The sequence below is a fragment of the Takifugu flavidus genome, chromosome 19, assembly GCF_003711565.1.
Source record: "Takifugu flavidus isolate HTHZ2018 chromosome 19, ASM371156v2, whole genome shotgun sequence".
Classification (NCBI taxonomy): domain Eukaryota; kingdom Metazoa; phylum Chordata; class Actinopteri; order Tetraodontiformes; family Tetraodontidae; genus Takifugu; species Takifugu flavidus.
This window is the reverse complement of record NC_079538.1, coordinates 2,472,133-2,495,572: the sequence shown is the minus strand read 5'-3', so window position 1 is coordinate 2,495,572 and position 23,440 is coordinate 2,472,133. Positions and strand designations below refer to the sequence as shown.

General features: G+C 48.5%; 1 protein-coding gene across 5 annotated transcripts in view; it reads right to left on the bottom strand.

The window, feature by feature from the left end:
* Positions 1-23,440, bottom strand: part of hivep2a (HIVEP zinc finger 2a) — a 37,849-nt gene continuing 14,409 nt past the window's right edge. For 4 of the 5 annotated variants that reach the window (XM_057017698.1, XM_057017697.1, XM_057017699.1 and 1 more), the window contains 13 exons: positions 12,725-12,794; positions 11,385-12,632; positions 9,371-11,238; positions 8,972-9,226; positions 8,647-8,815; positions 8,345-8,432; positions 6,248-8,248; positions 5,771-5,946; positions 5,386-5,487; positions 3,750-4,545; positions 3,582-3,672; positions 3,251-3,346; positions 1-2,864 (listed from right to left, as the gene is read on the bottom strand). In XM_057017698.1, coding sequence (XP_056873678.1) covers positions 2,229-2,864; positions 3,251-3,346; positions 3,582-3,672; positions 3,750-4,545; positions 5,386-5,487; positions 5,771-5,946; positions 6,248-8,248; positions 8,345-8,432; positions 8,647-8,815; positions 8,972-9,226; positions 9,371-11,238; positions 11,385-12,366 — 7,260 coding nt within the window. In that variant the 5' untranslated portion in view covers positions 12,367-12,632; positions 12,725-12,794 and the 3' untranslated portion in view covers positions 1-2,228. The remainder of the gene's footprint in view (positions 2,865-3,250; positions 3,347-3,581; positions 3,673-3,749; positions 4,546-5,385; positions 5,488-5,770; positions 5,947-6,247; positions 8,249-8,344; positions 8,433-8,646; positions 8,816-8,971; positions 9,227-9,370; positions 11,239-11,384; positions 12,633-12,724; positions 12,795-23,440) is intronic. The other variant, XM_057017702.1, reaches the window with a different exon arrangement.

Here is a 23,440-nt window from a genome sequence, read left to right as displayed (position 1 = left end):
TGATTCCATTCATGTTTATTTGAAAACAATCATTTTCCACTTCAACTGCACTTCCTGGTTGGTTCATACATGATATTTGTGTTCATTTCATAAAACATCACAATATTTACCCTTTTAGATGCACGTTGGCCTTTTTTGCCCTTTTTCGTTTATATGGTTGTCATGTCCAACAATGACTTGTGCTTTGAAAGAGAAATATTTCAGCTAAAGACATCATAAAAGAGGGAGAATAGAAAAAGTGGTGATGAGTAAGAGAATATAAAGGTGGAATCCACACGGATACAGACTCAAATCTGGGAAGAGAAGAAGAGTCGCGTCTGACTTCTCCCTCAGCTTCTCCTGCCTTTGTCCATTTGCTGATTGTTGCTCTGTAACAAACTCTCACTGCTGGTGAGCAGAGTTCTGATTAATATTGCTAAGCTACACCACTCTCCAGGAGAGTGGGAGGAGCAAACATCAAAGGATCAAAGCAGCACAGGAAGCCTCAATGTCACGACTGTTAAATGTATTAACACATGTTTGGGGCTCAGAGCGCAGAGCGGTTCTTTAAGTTCCCCAGGAACATTAAAGTTCAGACACAACAATAAGGTGCTTTTGTCCGACAGGTTTTGTGTGCGTGTCTGCAGAAATAATGCCGTAAGATTCATGGGTGTGTAGGTTGATCGCCTTCGCCATGTTCACGCATCACCTGACCTCCCAGTGAGCGAAACTCAAACGTCGGGAGGAATTTGTACAACTGTGTTCTATCAAAACTCATCAAAAATAATTTAGAGCAACACGATGCTAAAGTACTATCATAGCCATTAGCATTGAATCGCTTAGCTAACGTTTGAGACAAACATGAATAAAGGAGTCACATGACCCTTCAGAGAGGAGCCTGAGCTCAGGTCACAGGTCAGGTCAGGTGATATTAGCATAGACGTGACAGCAGTTAGCCATCTGGTGGGAGTTGATACAAAAAGTAACATGACCTAGGAGGTAGCCAAATTTTAGCATAAGATGTGTGCTGTCTGGTGGTTTGCCTGCATTTGTCCAATATTTGATTATGAAATGTGTTGCTAACGTCGTCCTGCATGTCCCGACAGCTAAGTGGATTTTCTGGAGAAGGAGGCTAACCTTGGCTGTTCCCTGCACATGTGTAGATGATGGATGGACTAAATTTTCATTTTCGGAGTTATGAACAGAAACCAGTTGTAGTCTGACGTTTCTCCCACATCCGCCGTTGGCAGCTCAAAGGCGGCGGTGGCTCAGACCTGCCGCAGCGCCTCGGCAGCACAAGCGGGTGTTCATATGTACAAAGACTGGAATGTTTTCAAGTTCTGACCAATGTTGAAGAAAAGTAGATGACGCAAGATAGATGTTCGTGTGCGATGGATCAAGGTGGGGGCGGAGTCAAACATGCCGCCGAGCAGAATGCGAAAACGATACATTGAAGGGAGAAAAGCCTGGGCCTGGTTTAAAAAACAACTGCAAACACAAGCAGGCAAAGCTGAGCAGATTCAACATACACGCAAACTACGACCTTACCATGAGTTCATTCTAAAGGTTATGTGCAGATACATATGCTGATAGAGTGAATGTATTCATACGCTGGTTAAATAGTCCTCCAAAACGTACTTCTATGTGTATATACCTCCAAGCTGAGGGCATATAAATATGTCTAACATACAAAGCTATATTACAGGTTACATGTCCTCGCCATAATGCACACCAGAGCTAAAAACCCATGCTTTACATAGAAAAACGCATCCACGACATTTAAGAAGAAAAATGTACAGTTTATGAAACATGGTAACAATAATAAATAGTATAATAGAATTGTTGCTGTACACAAAAAAGCCATTTTCACTCATATAAAAATATGTTTTAGTGCAACCGTACGTAATAATTTCCATAACTTCACATCGCGTCTCAAGACTTTAAGGTGTATGAAAAGAAAAGGAGGGGGGGGCATTTATTACAGAGCTGGGGTCAGAGGTCAGGGGTCAGGCAGGAACGTGAGGGTTTACAGTCTGAAAGAAAAGGCACACGCATCGCCGTCTCTTTCTTTTTACGGACGTACCATTTTAGTCTGTGTTGAACCGTGTTCGGGGGGGGGGGACACGGCCTGGCTGGAAGCTGAAACCAGCACTTTGTCTTCATGTCAGTCGGGTTTACGCGACAGTTTCCATCAACTGAATGTGCAAAAACTTCGTCCCTTCTGATCCAAACAGACGTGTTTTGTGGCTCTACGGCGCTTCTCTGAGCCGCCGCGTGCTTTCTTCCTCGCCATCTCTCTCTGGCTTTGGGGATTTAGGCGCTGTTGATCGGTGGTGGTTTTCAGATGGGGTGCTGGGGGCGCAGACGGAGGTGTGGGGGGGTGTCGAGGTTGGAGGGTATGGAGGCCTCAGCTCCAGGCCGCTAAAGTGCTGTGGTGGAGATGGCGAAGAGTGTGGCGGCGGCGGCGGCGAGCACTGGTGTGGTTGGGAGTCGGGGGACAAGGCAGGAGGGGAAGATGAAGTTCTGGCTCCTCTTCCTCCTCGTTCTGAGCGTTCCTCTGAGCGGATGCAGAGTGAAGCGATAGCCTTGGTGCAGGTGTGGATGCTCTCCTCCTGTTCCAGCTGTGCTCCCGCTCCCCCTTCAGCTCCCCCTCCCGCTCCCCCTCCCCCCTGAGATGAAGGTTGACTCCCCTGACTTTCTCGCCCTCCTTCCACCTGAGGGAAGGTGGCCTCACTGGTTGAAGAATCCTCTGAAGGGCTGTTCTGAAGCTCCAGGTGGGACACCAGCAGCGCCCCATGCTGGCTCAGGGGGGTGGGGACAGACGTGGGGAGGGAGTGTACCATCTGGATCCCTCCAATAGGGATCATGGGGAACGGCGAATGCACCTGGAACACAAACTCTGAGTCACACGTCTGATCATGTGGTGAGTCACATTTGATAAATCTACGGCAGTAAATCCTTCAGAACCTGAATGCATCATCTCAACAACCCCCCCCTCATTCCCCCCAATCTCAGATCCCTAACTGGTACCCCGCCAGATGGGTCACACCGCCACCTCCAGGAAAGAACCTGCCTGGAGCTGCGGGATAGCGTATTAGTTACAGCCTTCTCGTTAATGTGGGGGGGTCTGGGTTCAAATCCCAGCCCTACCAGATCCTGCCTAAGGTGCTAGGTGGCAATGGGGAGCCGGGACGACTGGGAGTCGGTCATTTTCAGCCCCCAATCTTAGGAGAGGTGAGAGGGCGGCTATCGGGCAGCTATTATTACTGACCTGCTTCTGAGAGTGGAGTGGGAGGTGACTGAAGAGGACCTGGGGAGGTGGGCTGTCCTGGTCCTGTTTCCATGGTAACGGCAAGTCTGAGTGATTCTGAGACAAATATGAGAAAAACTCAGTCTTAAGTTACAAATATCATGTGACTGAAACAGATGTGAGAAGCTGCTGCTTCATTTAGTCTGGGCCTTCAAAGGTGTCTGACTCGTTCTCCAGCTGTCAGACATCCTCACACTTTCTATTGTTCCCTTTCCTCCAAAGCAGAAGAGCAGCCGTAACCTCAAACAACCCTGAAATCACTTCAGCTCCTCTAAATATTGATTGGTCTCACCGTCTCCATGTCTGCGCTGCCCCTGTGATGGCCCACAGGGTCCTGGTCCGCCTGCTGACCCAGCCTGAGCGTCCGGGAGCGGCTCTGCGGACTGACAACACGACGCGACACTTAAACTGAGTCAGCCACAAACAAGAAAACGATTTTAAAGGAAGCGTCTTTAAAAACCTGTGGTGACGAAGATGATTGTACAGTCCTCTCCGAGGGGAGACGGGTCGGATCAGCCCCCTGTGGCGGCCTCGTGGGGACAGGTCGCGTTTGTAGTCCCTCCCAGCTGGGGACAGCAGGGAGAGGGGTCCTCTCCTCGGAGACAGATCTCGCCGATATCCGCCCGCCACTCCCAGGTCCCTCTTTGGGGAGATGTGGCGCAGAGGAGAAAGGTCCCGCCGAGGCGAGAGGTGGCCAGCGTGGGGGTCAGGATGGAGGGAGAGGTATCGATGAGCTGAGGGTGATGATGAAGGAGAGATGGGGGAGGGGCAGCTGGAGTGGTCCAATCCTGGCGATGAGAGACGGGAGGAGGCATAGGAGAGGTCAGGGGAGGCGACAGGGAAGTCTTCATCCATACAGGAGGAGCTGGAGGAGGGTGGTCCTCCACCACCAACCCTCCCAGCTGGATCAGTGGGTGGAGCCTGTGGTGTGATCCGGATGCTCGGCACTGTGGTGAAGTAGCCAAAAAACGGTGGCTTGTTGTTCCCAATGAGGTCACAAGCCAGGTGAGGATGGGGCTGGGAGGAGGCCACTGCTGTGATGGACAGGGACGGCAGCGAATAAGGCTGAGGGCTGGTGGAGCGGGAACGAGTCTTGGGGGTGGAGTCACCATCATAGTCCTCCTCCTCATCATCGTCATCATCCACATCATCACCATCCTCTTCTGCTCCCTCAGAGTCTTCAGCATCTGAAAACTGGTGCTCCATCAGGGCTGCTCTGGAGGACCTCTCAGCCCGCTGACCTTCCTCCCCAACATCTGGAGAAAAAGAAAGATGAAGCTCATCAGCATAAATTGTCGTTGTTCTACCTGAAGGTTCTAACTAGTCTGAAGCAGCAGTTCTACGCCAGAGCCTGGTTTTTAATTCAGTGAAGAGGTCTTATTTGCCGCCCTCTTCAATTTTGTTCCATCTCCATCATGAACAGCCTGCAGAGCAGAGCTGGAGTCACGGAGCCGAGCGTGGTCAAGAACCTTCAGATTCTGATGATGAGGGTCTCGGACTAAACATTGTTTCTACTGTATGTTCCCTCAATGGTCCTGTCTCTGACAAACTCTGAACCAAACAAGAAGATTTCAGCCTGAAGGAGACGTTGGAACTAGTGAACTGCATGTAGGCCCAATCAGATCCAATAACACAGAACCACTTCTGTCCAACAGTTTCTCACTAAACCACAAATATTTATGTCTTATACAGTTGTTGCTGCTGCCACACACACACACACACACACACACACCACACACACACACACAGTAAATGTTCCCAGTTTTCTTTAACATCCTGTCAGTTTACCACTAATTACAGGACCTAGACAAATAGAAATGTTTCGCCAATCAGGAAAGCAGCAGATGAGTGTTGGCCTGTGCATCATTTCCAAACAGACAGGTTTTCAGACTGTGGAGGATGAGCTAAAATGCCTAAATGCTAAAATACTCTTGTAGCTTTAGCTGGAAGCCATAGAAACCATTCACACACCCATAATATTAGCTAAACAAAATCATCCATCCAAATATTGGTTTAATGGATGACGTGTGTGTGTGTGTGTGTGTGTGTGTGTGTGTGTGTGTGTGTGTGTGTGTGTGTGTGTGTGCATTTCCTACCTCCTTCATCTGCCTCGTTGTCCTCAACTGAGGACATGGAGACGCCCAACTCCAGACACTTTTTCATATGAGCCTTCGACTTCATGTGCTTCGTCAGGTTTCCTGCACACACAGACAGATATCTTAATGTGTGGGGTTCACATAGAACTCATCTGGCAGCCTTGACATCAGCATCACATGACAAGAATCGACCAATGACGTCTTATTTGTCCATCATGGTGTTTAACAATGAGCAGGCTGGGTTCGAGTGGTCTGTGTGAACCTGTAACCCTCCCTTTCTTTGTGAGGGAGGGTTATAGGTTCCAGGTTCCAGCCTGATGTCTGTGCTGCTGCTGCTAACTCTGTGTTAATGGTCATTCAGACAGAGAAATGCCAGAATTCCCACCTTTGGTTTTGAAGGCAAAGTTACAGAACTTGCAGACGTAAGGTCGGACGTCCGTGTGGGTGCGGATGTGTTTCTTCAGCATGCTGGGTTTCTTACAGCGGATGCCACATTCCTCACAGATGTACTTCCCTCTGCCGCGACCGCGGACATAGACGTAGTCCTCATTGGATTTGTACCTGCAACAACAGATAAAACCCCATGGTTCCATCTTTATGCATCTGCAGTGAATCACCATATTCTGCCGTTATTCAATGCCTTTAAAAAGGTGTAAGAAGACACAAAGGTGTGATTTTGGGTGAACTGTCCCTTTAATGAATTATGAGTAAAAAACCCTGCAGCTACTACAGGTGCTTCAGGACCCCACATAGGTGACAGAAGAGAACATGAATCTGGATCAGCTCCAGAACTGATTTAGAAGCAGCTCTTGAAAATGCTGCCCGGCCAATCAAACGACACAAGTGTGTATGATGGACTTACCCTCCTTCAAAGATCTTGATGCGACTGGGTTCGGTGCCGGGCTGCTTGGCCGACGTCTCCTTCTCTTCCTGCTCCTCCTTTGAATGCTCCCAGGACGCCACACCCTTCCCCTTCCTCCCAAAATGACTGACATCAACTGGCATGAGCTCAGGTTTTAGCTGTGGCACGGAGGAGCAGATGGTTATGACAGCGTTTTCTCCAGACCTGCGTCTCATGGACGCACGTACCTGATCAAACCTAAGCTTCCAGGCTACAGATGACACCAGTTTTCCAGAGCTGGGAGGTGAGATGGTTGCTGGCGTGTAGATTAAATCAGAGTTCCTCCTCTGTTTGGACCTGAGCAGGGCCAATGTTGCCTTGGTGCTGAGGTTGAGAGGGTTGGGGTTGTATGAGCTCACGCACCAAGAACTATAGACGGAGCTGTGCACGGCAGCATGGCTGCTGTTCGGCTTCGTGTAGTTCAGAAAGCACCAGCTGACCTTGCTCATGGTGCGCAGGCTTGGGAACTGGAAAAATTGCTGAACGTCAGCCACGTCAGTTACCAGAAGTGTCTGGCCCAGTCTGGATAACCCTGAGCTTTGGTTAGCAGCTATTTGAACCAGCATGCTAACAGTCGCTTTGCTGAGGGCATCCTGCTTTGTGCTGTCAGCCTCTTTGTCATTCGAGGACATGGTGGACTGGGGGTTCCCATTGGGCTCTCCCTCTGAGTCCTCCACACAAGGCTCCTCTGGTGTGACCCAGCCTCCTGAAGCAGGGAAACGCTCGGTGACGATCTGGAGTGGAGGAGTGAAGCTTTCAGGCCGGGGAACATCAGGGAGATGAGGCGCAGATGAACGCACAGGAACAGCAATCTTGGTGGCAGCAGGCAAAAAGCCTAGAGGAGCTGAGGAGGCCATCTTTTCAGAATCATCCATGGAGTCTTCATCCTGCAGATGGCCTGGCTGCTCTCGACCTGGCAGCTTTTCAGAGCTGCTACACCTGTCAGGTCCACTCAACTCCACAGCGCTCATCTCCTTCAATATCTGCCCATACATTCTCTCCTCCTTCACTCTTTTCTGCTGCTTTGTTTCAATAAAGCGCTCCAGGGAGCTAGTTGGGGATAGCATGCGCTTGCCACCCCCCATGCCAGATCCCGAGGCGTCCGTGGTGGATATGGTTCCTGATGTTAACGACAACGGAATCCCTGTGTTTAGCTGCTGCTCTGAAGCTGAATTTAGACTCTTCCAGCGTGGGTGACACAGAGCTGCACTATCGGTCTGACCCAGGAAGTGCTGCAAGTTTAAACTTGCCCCACCTCCGCCTCCACCTCCTCCAGATGCTTTGCCAGCACTTACAGTGTCTGCTGGGATATTTTCAGCCATTCCTGACCTGACTGACATGAGGCCCTGTGACCAACTGCCCTTAGTGGTTACAAGCTGACTAACGCTAGTGTACATAACACTCCCAAATGTTGGCACATGTGTTTGGATACGCACAGGAACCAATATACCAGGCATAGAGGTCTGAGAGCCAAGGTTCTGGGTAGCAAAGACAGGTTGGATCTGCTGCAGAAGGAGAGGAGGGGTGGTGGAGAAAGGATGGGAGTTTTTTAAGGAGACAGATGCAAAATTGAGCTGTTGTTGCTGGGACTGGGGAGAGGCCCGAGATGAGAAAGAGGCTGAGTAGGTCTGTGAATTCGGAATTTCTGATTTTCCATCGTGTCTCTGTCGTTCATGCGGTTGTGGCAGCGAATGGAGCACTTGTTTGCTCGCTGGGGGACCAGGAAGGCTGCCTGATGATCTAATCTGAAGTTTTTGTAGTTGCTGCTGAGCCTGAGGGGAAGGCTGCTGTCTGGATGTCTGACTGACCTCCTGACTCCAAGCTAGTCCAGTCTGCTGGAAAGAAGGGAAGGAGGAACCACTTTGGTACTGTTGGATCAGTTCTTTCTTCATTAGCTCATGACCTGGATGCTCTCCCTCTGATGACGAAGTCTGGCTCTGCAGGCGATGCTGCTCAGACCTACTGTGGAAAGATGTTTCATGTTGAGAGAAATGTTGGGTACAGAGTGGAGGAACTACATAAGGCCTTGATATGACCTCTTATCAAAGCCTTCAGTACCTGCTGTGTAGAGGCTGATCCTGTAAGCTGTCTTCACTCGTACTCTGCTGGAGAAAAGGCTGGTGGTGCTGTTGATAAGCTCCTACACCTGAACAGAACCAGAATCCCATTCTTTAAAATCAACAACAAGTCCTGCGTGTCCAATTGTGGACACAGAATCACTCTTGAGAAGAACTAATCACCTACTTTAAATATCTCTGAGCTAACTCTAGTCCAACGCAACAAATGTTAACTATTCTACATGGTGCCTTTTACACTTAATCTAAATAAATAAACTGATATCATTGTGAGGAAAGACTTACCACCAATGCTACTGACTCCTCTCTTGGCCCTGCAGGATAGATCACTACTGCCATGGGGGGATTCTGCTGAAGCGTGCCATGCCCCGTGTTCTACTCGTTCCTTTTTAATAGACAGCTCAGGAAGTCCTGGTTCCTGAGTGACTGCCTCCGGATAAACACTTAGTGAAGGCTGTCCAATGAAAGCATGAGCACAGAAGGGACGATGGTAAAGTTTCATTTTACTGAGACAAAATAAAGACACATGTTCCAGCTGCAAGAACTTAGAACTCAAGAGCTCAAAAGTTTAACTACGTATAGCTGTTCAAGTGGGGAGCTTTTCTAGTACCTGACGGACAAGATACCCCCGCCGGCGCTCCTTCATCGCAGAGGCACTGCAGTATATCTCTCCCTGCCTGGATGAGGGCAAACTTCCACAGTCAAAGGACTTGCTTCGTATGTCAGTCAACTCTGGCAGCAGTGTGCATGGCGCCTGTTCAGATGATGACCTCCTCATCTCTCTCTGCTGGTGGCTGGCGTGACCACTGCCCGGCACAGTCAGGAACTCGGACTGTTTAGGACCGCTGAACACTGCTGCGTCGTCCTGTTGACAGAGGCACAGAACTTCAGATTGGGATTAAATACAACATGACGATGATGAAGAAGCTAAAGGCCAAGACTGCTTCCTCTATCATCTTCAGGACACAGAAATTAACTATACTGTGTAAACTGGCTTATAACCACTCACCTGTTTAGTGGGCGAGACAGACTTCAGCCCTTCATCTCTGTCAAAAGACATGGAGAAGGAGGAGGAGTGGGACAGGTTGCTCTCCTGACTCGGGCTTCGGGAAAGGCTGGTGCATGTGGATTCAAAGCTCGATTCTCCCGATGAGTGTTCCATATCTGTCAGCCGCAGGCGCTTCTTCTTGGGTGGGAGTTTTTCTGATGGCATTTGAGAAAGGGTGTCGCTCCTCTGTGGAAGCTGGAAATCCTCCACATGTTGCTGCTGCTTCTCTGGTTCCTTGGTCAGTGGTGCTTCTGTATCTTTCTCAGGCTTGTCTGGCTCCTCAGTCACTCTGATTTCAGGAACCTGGATATTGGGTTGCCGGACTAGTTTGTGTGGGATGTGATATGGCTGTCCAGGTGAGGCAGCGGCTGAGGAGGATGAGAGGGAAGCCTGGTCACTCTCACTCTGTGGCTGTGGGTCCATGCCCTCTGTCCTCAGTAGGGCTGATTCAGGACTTAAAGTGTCTTCAAAGACATCGGTGTCAGACTGCTCAGAGAACTGGCTGGATGGAGCTTTATCTGATGCTTGATATCCTGGCTGCTCAAAGGACTCGGACTTTTCAAAGGAATTTGGCCGGCTGAGGGAGTTGGTGTGCTGGATGACTGATATGACATTCCCACCTGACTTCCTGCCCTCAGAGTCAGCGAACAGTGCAATGTCTTCGGAGCCCATACTGGCACAGGTATCAAAACTGTCTGCACTCTGTAGCGAGCCCTTCCCTGTCGGGGTGGCCCTTGATCCATCAAAACTACCATGTTTAAACTCATAGTCTCCAATCATCTCCACAGAGCCACTGCAGCTACTGTCACAGTTCCCAGGACTGTCTTCTTCATCTCCATCACTTTTTTCCTTCCTTCTTTTTCTTGTGGCAATTTCTGATAGACTAATTTTTGTACCGTAAGGGCCAAAGGCAATATGCTCTGGGCCTGCCGGGCTGCGCTCACCAATCTTCATAACCAGGGATGAAGCCACATTCTTGGGTATAAGTCCGTATCCCTCAGCCTCTATTACATGGGTTTCATTTGATGGATGTTCAAATGCGGTCTGTCTCGTGAGTCTTCGTGGTGGGTAAAACACATCATTCGATGTCATCATCTCATCAAAAGAGTGACTGCCTCGAATTCCTGTTGGAACACTCAGGTTAGAAGGGGAGGATGATGGCAGGGAGTTTGTCCTGATAAGAAGCCCAGATTCTGATGGAGGCTCCAGAAGCCCTGTACTACTTTGACAAGGTCCTGTGGGATTCTGCTTGGGTTCTCCAGAGACTCCTAAATCCCCTCTGAAACAGATATGATCTTCTCCCATTTTACCAATTTTGAGAACAGCACCTGGATGTTTTAAGCTACCAAGGGCACTGGGGCCTGCCCCTGCCATGCCAACTGTGATAGACTGTCTAGATCTCGAGTTGGGTCTGTAGTACCAAGTTCGACCAAACATTATCTCTTCATATGTCTTGATGTTACTATTGGGAGGGCTGATCTGCTGTTCTGCACTCTCAGAACGTGAAAAGTAGCCAGAGTCTGTGCTGCCTTTGCTATGAGGACTTAGAAGGTTGAGAGACTGGGACATGACTGACTCCAGGGCTTGGCCTTTCTTGTCATTCAGCCTTAGTGCCAAACGTTGCTTGATTGTGGGGGACTCATCCAGTGAATGTGCTCTGCCAGCCTGTGAGGCCAACATGTGGTGTGAACCTTTTATGTCCTGAAAGGGTGGACACTCCAGCCCTGCAGAAGGGACTCCTCCCGGCTTGGGGACAATCAGAATAGGCACCTTCATGGAGCCCGCAGGCAGGTCTTCAGCTGAATCAGCATATGCTGGCTCCACACTGCCTGTGAGCATGGTACAGGTTTTATATTTCAAGGACAATTACCAAAGCTGCATAACTGGTCATCAATGCATCACAAAACAATGTGCATTACTCAGCAAAATAAACAAAAGAATGTACGTTTCAACATGACATTTTATGTGTAATTACCTGCACTCCTATCAACTTCAAAGGAGATCTGTGGAATCCCACTATCTTTGTCCATCAGCATGGTGGAGCCATCCATACCCTCCTCATCTGTGTCAGTACTCTGGTCTCCATCTGAATGTACCTCAGTTTCACCTATTAGGGAAGCCTGGTCCATGTCCCCAGAGCGGGCCACAGGTAGCTCTGTAAATGGTACGATTCCGGCCTTGATGGCATGAGCATGGGATTTGCGATGCTTATAAAGGTTGCTCTTGGTTTTAAAAGAGAAGCCACAGGGTATACAAGGATAGGGCCTCTCTCCAGTATGTGAGCGAATGTGTTTCTTCAGGACACTGGGCTTAGCACAGGCTCGACCACAGTAGTGGCAGATGTACTTACCAGGCTTTTTTGGCTTCTGGTCTTTTTTGCTGTAGCCTTCCTCTGCCGGTTCGGAGCCTGACTGAGGATATTTATCAAATGAGCTTGGTAAACTGGGAGATTTTTGGCGTGGAAACCTCCCTGAGCAAGCCCCATGAGGGTGTGTGTGTACTGGGTGTCCTACTGAATACAGTTCCTCAGAGGGTAACTGGCCAGCAAATGGCCAGGCATGAGGCTCGAGACCGGGCTGAGGTTTGGCTCCTGAGAGGAAGCGCTCACTTTGGGGGTGCTGAGGGTATGGCTGGCCAAGCTGGTAGGAGTATCCGCGTGGGAACCCCTGAGCAAAAGGCCCTTGGGGATCTTGAGATGCTGAGCTTCCCATCGCTCCGATTGACACAGAAAGCATCTTTCCAGAGTGTCCTGTGAAGTCGTAATTCTGCTGTGGTGGTAAGCCCCCAGTGGCACCACTTGGTAAACTTTCCTGTTTTTTAGCCTCAAGGTCAGCAAAAGTGCTTTGTTTGGGGTTTGCAGGTTCAGATGCCCACTTTCTTTGCAATGACATCTTCTCCTTTACTGGTTCCTTGTTGGAGCATTTGTGCCCGGTTGTACCCGATTCACGAGGCTCCATCTTGTGAAATTTGGAGAGTGGGATGAAAAGTGGGTGGTGGGAGCGTTGGGAGGGGAGGGATCTGGAGAGTTAAAGGCTTCCTGAATTCTTGGGCATGATAGCTGAACCAGTGACCCACTCAGACAAGTTCAGACACACATTGGTGACATAGACGGACTTTGAGGTCGGAAATCTGCCGGTCATAAGAAATGGTTCCCTCTTTCTGCCATGTCGTAAACACTCCAACGTTGTCATGTGCTAATTTTCTGTCCAGTGGCTCGAGTGATCTAGAGAAAATGGGATGAAAACATATCTGATGACTTGATTAATTGTCAGGGTGGATTTGATGATTTCAGGAAAAACAAGTTTGACAACATACTCATTTTTGTCTCAGTGGAAATCCATGTAGCGTCAGTTTCTGTCCTGATCCAGTTTTTTCAGTAGAAGAGCTGCAGAACAACAAATACTTTATCCATAAACAATGAAGAAAGTCTCTTCAAGTGCATTTAAACTGAGCAGAAAATCAGCAAATGTGTGAAAAAAGGTATCATCTGTTCTTGCTAGAATCCATCTGTGCTTTGACTACTCCCTTTCTCCTCCCTCCTCCCACTCAGTGAATCACTGATGCACAGCGAACCAACGCTGCTCCTCAAAAGATACAAAGGTTTATAAATAGCTTTGTGGAAGTGACGTCTGGCGTGTCATAACGCGTGTAGGTGTCCGAGCGGGCCAAGTGAAAGAGCAGCCGTCAGAGCCGTGCAGCACCGTTACTTCCTCTCTGGGTGTCCGTCTGCCATCCAACAGGACATGTGCTTGTTCAAAAAGCAAACAGGAGGGCAACAGAAATAGAACAGGAACACACAGACGGTGTTGGCAGACCCTGCAGGGTTGCAACTGCAGAGCAAACAGGGCTGTGGACACAGAAGGTGTTTGTTTCTGCTGTTAACGTATCTTAACCGCAGCGACACCTGACAGAGGAAACACAGCAGCCTCGCAAACACCTGCTGAAGTTGCAGCTTTGCTTTGTAGTTCATCATCTGCGGCTTTAAACAACCTCCTCTCTGCTCTGATTGCAACATACACACAAAGCAGCGTTGGTTCTGTAAGCAATGACGTGTGCGTCTGGGGGTCCGATGGTCTATAAATAGCATTTAAAGCAAACATGCTGCATTCTGAGTGATGTTGTGTCAGACCTGGGTGATATTTTTATTTTCCATGGTGTTAAGAGTGGAAGAATGCATCCAGAATTGAAGAAAGAACTCCCCTGATTCAGAGAAAATGTACATTCAATTATATAAAATAAGGTATTCAATAAGGTTGTGATGCCAACTATGCAGAACTGTTACATAACATGCACCCATGACCTATTGTGAGTCACATGAACCTCTGTTCCCTCCAACTCTGTGCCCCTGTGTCTCACCCTGACAGATAGAAAAGTGCCTTCAAACATTCATGAGACTGGATAATTTGGAGGGTTTATGGTACCACTGATAAAGACGGAGCTGAGCCGTGGGGACCCAGGACAAACTCATGGTAAAACCACCAGCACCACCAGTTTCCTCTACCTCTTGAAGTCCCTCTGCCTTTCAAATGTGAACGCTTTTCTATTTTTACCTGAGTGAAGCCTCTCGCTGTTCTGACTTGCCTACAACTTGTATGTCTCTTCCTGCCCTCTGCCAGCCCACACACACAGACACACACACACGCATGCACGCGCACAACTGCTTCACACACTCCCCACGCTCATCAACACCAAAGGCTGCGTCTCTCCTACGCACAGGAACTGTCAAGGCATGTATGAATAAAGCTTTATATAAGTCATCCACTGCCTCTGCAGGCAGCAACCATTCAGCAGCTTCAGCACCAACCCAGAGACAGGAAGTCCGACACGAGTCTGGACCACAATCAGCTGCAAGGTCAGGGTGGCCATGTGTACGAGGGAGCAAGAGAAAGTGTTGGGTATGTGTCATTCAGATTAGGGAGCAAGGTGGTAAGAGAAGATGCTAAACTAGGAAGTAGGAATTACCAAGGAGGACACAAGTAGCTGAAACAAGAATGGACTAAGTTTAAAACTATAATGAGCTCTTAAAGAACACCCCCCCACACACACAAACACACATGGCTCATATTTCTGAGAGCTCAGTCCAGTGTTCAGGTACTTTAGGGTGGTCAGACGGCGTGTGAATTATTTAAACATGTTACTAATGGTTTCCATTCAGTGATTAACCACTTTGTAGAGGCAGAGAGGTGGAGATGGGCGGAGTTACAGGGGGCACTTGGCAGCCTGTTTGTTATTTGGCTCTGCTCAGTTTGGCCCCAACTGGACTAAAACCACACACATCAAAAACACCACCTTCGTTATACCTGGAGGGAACTAGAACTTACTGGAACAATAAGCTGCTCTGCAGTGTGTGTGTGTGTGTGTGTGTGTGTGTGTGTGTGTGTGTGTGTGTGTGTGTGTGTGTGGTGTGTGTGTGTGTGTGAGAGAGAGAGAGATCCAGGACACTTTTGAATAACTCTTGTGAGTCTTCCACTGTTATTTTCCATTCTCCGAGTTCTCAGGCCAACACTGCAGAGATGGCTAATAAACCTGCCTGGACCTGATCCCACCACACACACACACACACACTCACACACACATACACACAGAGAGAGAGAGAGAGATCTGCAGTACAGCAGAACTCAATCAGGCTACTTGTTATTTCTGTCATAAGGAGTGAAAACAGCACATGTGTGGGAGGTGGAAGCACAGGATGTGTGTGTGTGTGTGTGTGTGTGTGTGTGTATGTGGGAGGAGGAAGTTGTTACTGTGCCAAGGTTACCATTCTGATTCTGCTGTAATAAAGGCTCAGATCCACAAGAGAAATTCGCCACTGCAGCGCGAGAATCAAACCACCCCTCATTTTCAATGAACTACACACTCTCACCCATTCACACACTCCATCAATTCCATCAAGCTGATAAAATAATAAAATCATTAATAATTACAATTATTAATACAAATCAATAAATAAATGTATAGTTGACCAGAGCTAGACAAGCAGCTAAGAAAAACAGGCAAGGCTCAAATATAACGGATAAGAATAAATACCAAGAGAAGGTCTTTCAGGCCTGGAAGAGCCGTGAGCGCTCACCTACAGAGCCCTCCGGGGACTCAAGAGGGGTCATGTGACATAAACAGCACTTTGGTAACCCTGAACTGTTTCAGGCTGCTCAGGGCAGAAAAAGGCTGAGAAGAGGCTGCAGCCCTCGCTGACCTCCAGAGCTACACTTTCCTTCACAAACCTGGAACAAGCAGCCAACCATCGTCTCTCCCAGCAGCAAATCTGTCCCCTGAGGGCCCTGGAGGTGAGCAGGGGGGTTTCAACAGGGATTTTTGGGGGTCAAAAAAACAACGTGGAAAATGCTGACAACCTGTTCAAATGAAGCCAACAGGTTTACAGCAGAGGTGCAGATGCAGTTTAATTGGTCCATAAAATCTCACATATTCCACAATTCCAGATGAACAAACAAGACGTGTTTCTGACTCTTGACTGAACTCCCAGAAAAGGAAGTGAGAAGCTGAGAACCTCAAACCAGGACCAGATTAGTTTTTCATATTCTCTTTTTAATATGACGTACGCACCAAAAACTGGACCTCGCTGAAGCTCCTGCAGTGCTTTTAATTTGAAAGTCTGTTTTCTGAATTTGAAGACTCCATAACATTTGTTCTTGAAGACCAATTCAGTCCAGCTCTGCTTAAAAATCTGAAGCCCTCAGCATCTGACTGGAAACAGGAGTCAGCTGACAGGAAGTGAGGTGGCTGACAGGGATGTCCCAGCTGTGATTCGCGACAGACGTGAAAGCTGTGAAGACATGAACTGATGACTGGGTGCAGGCCTCATGTAGACGACCGCAGATACCCAGTAGGAAAGGATGACATCACATACTAGGTCATCGGTGGGACCATCGTCCAAGAGAACACACACACACACACACACACACACACACACACACACACACACACACACACACAAACACACAGGGAAAGATGAGATGACAGCAACAGTTATGGCTGTTAAAGAATTCTATGTTCTCCATGCTGGCATATGTACAGAAACACAGAGTAAACCTACAGAGCTGCTGAGGAACAACACTGAGGGAGAAACATGGAAAAAGATGGAGAGAGAGACAAGGTGAAGGAGCAGGAGGAGGAGGAGGAGGAGGAGAGGAGAAAAACAGGCGTCCTGTTGGTGTAAATTGCCAGTGGAAAAGAGAACAGTCATATTTTCCACAGAGCTGCTGGACTAGCCTTGAAACTATTACTGAGCCCTGTCTGTGTGTGTGTGTGTGTGTGCGTGTGTGTGTGTGAGAGTGTGTGTGTGTGAGAGTGTATATGTGTTTGTGTGTTCCTCTTCATTACATTTTCCACAACAGTTTGCAAAAAAATTGCATGAGAAAGCAACATGGACAGACAGAGGGGCCATGGATCCAAGTGACTTGACCTTAATTTTAGAAGCTTTTAACATCCACTAAAAGTTCCTCCTAAGGTTCCCCAAGCTCAGGCTGATCCTATCTCTGGCCCTTGGTCAGAGTGTTTCATTCAGTGTAAAACACTTCCAAAAGCCTTGATTGGAGTGATGACTAGGAGGAACTGCTTCTATCAGCACCCCTGAACGCTCCTGGAGAACTTTTCTTCTCTCATTAAATGATGAGGTGCTTGCAGGTAGCTCGGGCTGACTTCATGTTCCTCTCAGGAACCATGGTCCCTGCAGGACATTTTCACAGCAGAAGCCTTCACACTCACCAAGGCTGAAAACTCCGTCTTATCTCTGTGCAGGAGCAGAACTTGTGTGACCCCAGGGACCACCTACAATTAATGATGACCTTTAATCAACAGTCAACACAACTGCTTACCTGAACCTCCAACCACACCCAGCAGAAAAAATGTCCTCACTTTGCCCGTGAAATGTATAGTTTACACACACACACACACACACACACACACAACACACACACACACACACACACACACACACACACACACACACAGTGTTGACTTTAAACCCACACACAGATATAAGTCTGTCCCCTCACATCCACATAGCAGCAGGTAGGTAGGAGGTGTGTGTGTGTGTTTGCGCGCACTTTGATAGGATGACTATCGTGTTATAGATTTAAATCAAACTCAGCAGCACAGATGGCTCAGTGGGAAAACTCCATTAACACGAGATGCTGAATTTTCTGCCTCAATGTTTCATCTGTGTGTGTGTGTGTGTGCGTGTGTGTGTGTGTGTGTGTGCGTGCATGTCTGTGTGTGTGCAGGTGTGCATGTGCTTATTTGTGCGCGTATGTGTGAGAGAGAACGAGAACATCAAAACATCCAGCACATGGTCTGTGGGGGCTGGGGGTTGTGTCTTTACAGAATTTTGGATTTGCACCCTGAGAGATGCTCTAAACCAGAGCAGCTCCTGTTTGGTACCAACACAAGACGATTGTCCGTATAGGCTAGAGCACAGGAGCAGTCTTCCTGTCTCTGGTTTGTTGGAGAGCCCATTTGCATTCACACTGTAAGCTATCTGCACCAGGGTACCAACCAGACCCACATTTTCAGGTGGCCCAGAGTCCAGATGAGATTTCAAATGTGCCCAAATACAGCGAACTGTCAAAGTCTAAATGAAAAAAGAAAATGACAATGAAAAATGAACAGAAACAATGAGGAAACCATTGGAACAACTGAAGAGGTTGTTGGCAATACGGCCTCCTCCTCCTCCCTCTGTTGTCTCTTATGGGCTCTCCGATCTGGTTGCCACAAATGTGGAAGGGAAAATTTTCCAGAAGTTTCCCATTTGGCTGCTCTGAGGACGTCACACCTCCATGCTGCGAAGCTGTGAACAGTCCGAGTGTTTGTGAGCTTAGCTGCTGTCACTCACATCAAACAGCTGATGTTTCCAGCTGGAGCCTGAGGAACCATCGACACAACGCAGAAAACGGCCGAAAACTGCAAAGTTTAACTGTGTTTTCCCTTCTCGTTTCCATGACAATGGTGTTGGAAGGCCTGAATCCACAGTCTTTGGAAAATGGCTTCCAGAGTCAAAGGCTTTGAAAACATTATTGCCTTTGTGTGTAAACAGGAAGTGCCGTTTTCAGTGACGCGCTGCGCATTTCTCCTTTAGATAAAGGTAACACATGTACCAACACCACCAACACCAACAATAACAGCTCTGACTGAGGACCGAGCCACGTCTGCTGCTAACTGCTGCTAACTGCTAGGCAGATTATCAGCAATGTTTCAGCGCCAACATCACCACCCATTGGTCTGGTGCGCCACTACATCGTTTCCAGGCATTATCATGTGAATGCAGCACACGAGCCGTCCATGGTGACAACGTCACTCAGCAGGTTCTGGTTCCAGCACAGTAGCAGCAGCTCAGGATGGTTTTAGTGGTTTTGATCTCTGTTTTTCTAGCATCGGTCCTTCTCTCTCCCTCTCTCAACTTTGCCTTCTCCTCCTCCAGTAATCTTTCCTGAGTCCTTTTCTTCGATAAAGTTAGACATTTTGTCAGGGGTCTTTAAATTAAGCATGCGACTCATTAACAAACTCTGCCCCCTCCCAATTAATCTGGGTTCTGCCTTAATGAATAGTCGTTAGACCTGTTTGGCTCTTCATTAGCCTCTTAGCTCCGGGGCCCGGAGCTCTGACAGGACTGTCAGGCCGTACATGGACGCCTCCCTGAGTGTGTGTGGGGCTGCGTGTGTTACCATTACCTCACTTGCTAATGGGGCTGTTCAAATATTTATGGGGCAGGAAGTTGAATGGCGAGAATGATGGTGCTGAGGGAGATGGCCGACAGGGAGGGAGTCCATAAGAAGACGGATGCTGCCAGCCTAAAGGGTCCTTCTACACCACCAGACCTTCACTGTTAGCCTGTTAGCCTGGCACATCAGCCAGCTGACCATAAACATCTGCTGTCCTCCAGCTGACAATGAGGAAGGCTCCAGGTGGTTCGTGTCAGTCATACCCTCCTGCCTGCTTCTGCTCCTGCTGTCTACACATCAGAGTCCACCTGTGGCTCTCATGTTCGACACAACCGCTGTGAGATCATCACCCTCGTGCAGACCTCCACTCACAACGAGCAGCACAAGCAGCCTGGAGGACTTTTTGTCTGCAGGCCGTACGTGTGGAAACTCCAACTGGAGTTATCTTAAACTTACAGACGCCAAATTCAATAATTTACTGCAGCAATTTATGTTCAGTCTGAACGTCTGTTTCAGCCTCCAGGCGAGCGAGAAGCTCCTCTGCCAGCAGAGTGAGCTCATTCCACTCAGGTCCAGAAATGTACTGGCAAGCAGAGCAACCATCACAGAGGGATCATTACAGCAGTGTGTGTGTGTGTGTGTGTGTGTGTGTGTGTGTGTGTGTGTGTGTGTGTGTGTGTGTGTGTGTGTGTGTGTTTCAGGAAAGAAGTCACATGGAAACAACCAGGAGAATTGTTGTTCTAAAAGTTCTTGTTGATTCCACGTTTATCTTCAGAGATGGACCATGACGACATGCTGGTGGACTCCAGCTGGAGGAGAGGCGGCTGGTGACATCACAGCATCACACACTCTGGAGGGTGTGTGTTACACTGAGAGTGGATGGAGAGAGAGAGAGTGTTGCTGAGAAAAGACTGAAAGAGAAGGAAAGAGAGGACGAGTGAACGAGGTCAGCATGAAGTCAGTGTTGTGGGACTGGGTGGAACCAGATGGGAAACACATGCTGTGAGACACACACACGCGCTCACACACGCACGCACGCACGCACACACACACACACACACACACGCGCGCGCGCGCGCGCACACACACACACACACACACACGTAGACACACTCTATCTCCTTCCAGCCTAGTGGGCGGAGTCTGGTGTGTAGAAGGATGAGCCTCTTCCTCTCCTCCTGATGTCAGCTAGTTCATTTAACAACACTTCTGCGGCATTCTGGGTATTTAGAGACCAACTCTAGTCTTGTTCTTCCTCTTTCTTGAGCCGAGGCGCCATCAGTGCCGTCAGCCCAGAGGAATGTTCCAGTCACATGAGCGAGCAGAGAAAAGAGAAGAATGAGTGTGACGCCGCACAAGCGAGGCTGCTGTAGAAAACTAGCCGACAAGAGGTACGACCTCAGCTGACAACAGCGCTCAGCTCGTCTGGAAGAGCAGGTGCTCCTCACAGTCATGAAGCTTCCTGAAACGCTGACGCTCATTCTTCTGCCACCGCTGTCAACTGCTGCCATGGAAACAGTGCCAGAGGGGTCCGAATGGTTCTGTGTTTCAGAGCCACCTGCTGAGGGTGTGCAGGGCCACTGGTCCATGAGAAGGTGACACACACCTGACTTAAGTGCTGAAGACAAGCCCAGTTTCATCAAATCAAATCAAATCAATCTTTATTTATATAGCGTCTGTTCCAATCAAAATTGTTTCAAGGCGCTTTCCAGAATCCCAGGGCCTGACCCCAGACAAGCAACAGTGGCAAGGAAAAACTCCCCTTTAACAGGAAGAAACCTTGAGCAGGACCAGGCTCATGTAGGGGGACCCTCCTGCTGATGGGGGGCTGGGTAAAGAGAGAGGAGAAGGGGGAGGACAGGTAGAAGATAGGAGAGGAGAGGAGAGGAGAGGAGAGGAGAGGAGAGGAGAGGAGAGGAGAGGAGAGGAGAGGAGAGGAGAGGAGAGGAGAGGAGAGGAGGAGAGGAGAGGAGAGGAGAGGAGAGAGAGGAGAGGAGAGGAGAGGAAAAGGAGAAGGAGGAGTTTGTGTGTGTATGTATGTGTGTGTGTGTGGTGGGGGGGGTCAGATAACTATCAGCTGATCAATAATCACTACCATGCAGATGTAAAGATTCCCTCGCAGCACTAAAAGGACAACGTTCACTGTGGAACTGTGGCTCAGGTTCCAGGACTTCATTAAGGTTCATCTTTGAATGTGACTGCAGGAGAACATCATCATTCAGATGCAGAGAAGAAGAAAACAGGTGGACTTCACTGCACGCCGCTGTTGGTTATGTTTTTGGGAATCTTGCAGTGCCACTGTCCAACCACAGGGGAGACAGTTTGACCACTGAGGACAGGACGGATGGGGGCCCTAAAGGATGTGAAGACGTGAAGCAGGCTAATAGAGGAAGGGTGGAACCATCATCATTATCCTCATCACCATCATCATCATCCTGTGTCACCAGGGCAGCGTGGTGAAGCTGTTAAATCTGAGCAGGTGTATCTGCAGACCAGGGACCAGTAGATCCACCAGAAGGATCCCGTCCTTGTCTTCAGACATCAAACAGCTTATTCCAGTGAATCACTGATTAATTCTGGGAATGGGATGACCACAGCTGATGGGAAATATAGTAACACACACACTCAGGCACACACACACACACACACACACACACACACACACACACACACACACACACACACACACACTCAGGGACACAAACATACACACACGTGTGCGTTTTATTACTTTGGCTCAACACGTGCTGGTTGTGCCAGTGCTGCATTTTTGATTGCGGAGTTTTAGAGGAAGAAAAGATCCAGACACATGAAACAAAGACAATTTGAATTAACACTGACACTGGAATCTCAACCAGTGCTCCAGCTGGTCATATCTGGACCCGTGGCACAGTTTAACGTGCACAACACCATGCCTGTGCAATCATAAATATACGGTTTAGTTTAAGCTTTTAAGCTAGCAATGCTAGCTACACAGGTCTTCATAGAGAAACACTCCACCAACTGGACAAAACTGGGTCACAAATGTCAGACTACCTCATGAAAAATAATGAGTGTGTGTGTGTGTGTGTGTGTGTGTGTGTGTGTCATTATAATGGTACATAAAATGACAAGACGCTCCTCATAAAGGTTGAGCCAGCAGCGGACCTCCATAATTATGACGCCGTTTTGCTTGTTCAGCAGAAACCCTGAAGGTTACGGCTGATTCAGAGAGGTTCTGTGTGAGGTTCTGTAGTAGATCCTTCAGATGAAAGTGTTCTCCTCTCACAAGCATTTACAGACACAAACTGGACTCAGCAGTTCAGTAAAATGAGACCCTGAAACAGACCCAGAACCATCTGCATTCTGCTTCCATCACTGATGGATTTACCGCTGCTTGAACAGCTCCGTTGGCAGGAAACACTTCCTGCAACCCTTTCAAAATAAGAGCACTCCGAGATCAAGTTCTATGGCAGCATTTGTGTGTCTGAAGCTGCAGTTGCTGCTCCCACATGTGGAAACATTTCTCATATTCACATCTTTAACAAATGACTGTCAGTCAGCAGATTTAGCTGTTGTCATAGCAACCATGAGCCTGATTCACAGCAGACATTTCCAAACAGTAATATTTCCAGTACTTGCAGCTAGTATAACATTAGCACTCCAGCTGTTAGCCACCTGTTAGCATCGCGTGTTGGACCCCACACGGTCCATGGCCCCGCAGCGCGCTTGTTATCAACACCCGGGCTCCTCAACTAGGTCTATGTAGTCAAAGCCCAGCGTCTATGCATCCAGCCCCCAAACCTTCTCCTCTTTAGCTCCGTCTATACATGGGGCTACCTGTAGCTTAGCAACAAACTCACCACCACAAATCTGCAACCTCACCTTTCACACTACATCTTCTTTCAGTATTTGCTCCAGTTTCCTACTGGGGTTAAGACCCCTGAAGCCTCAACACCCCCAAAATCTGGAGCAGAACAGCTGCATCAACACCAGAGAGGAGGAAGGACATAAGGGTGAGAGAAGGCGAGGACAGCTAGCTTCTAGTTTTATCCCTCGCTCAGTCATGTCCCAGCGTGAATAAAAGCAAATAAGCACAGAAAAATTGTGTTAAAAGACGTGAAGGGCTGCTCCCTGCTGCACCAGACTGAACTGGACCCAAACCAGTTGCTAATACTGGAGACAAAGATCCATGTTACCGTGACTGTCATGAACCTGCTCGATAACAGTCAGAAACCAGTCAGGCTCCATAAAAACTTGTTCATCTTTCACAACAGCATCGGGGTAGATAAACCAACCTTCCGATTAAACAACCACCTGACTAACCAACCACATCACTAACCAACCTTCCGATTAACCAACCACCCGATTGTTGACA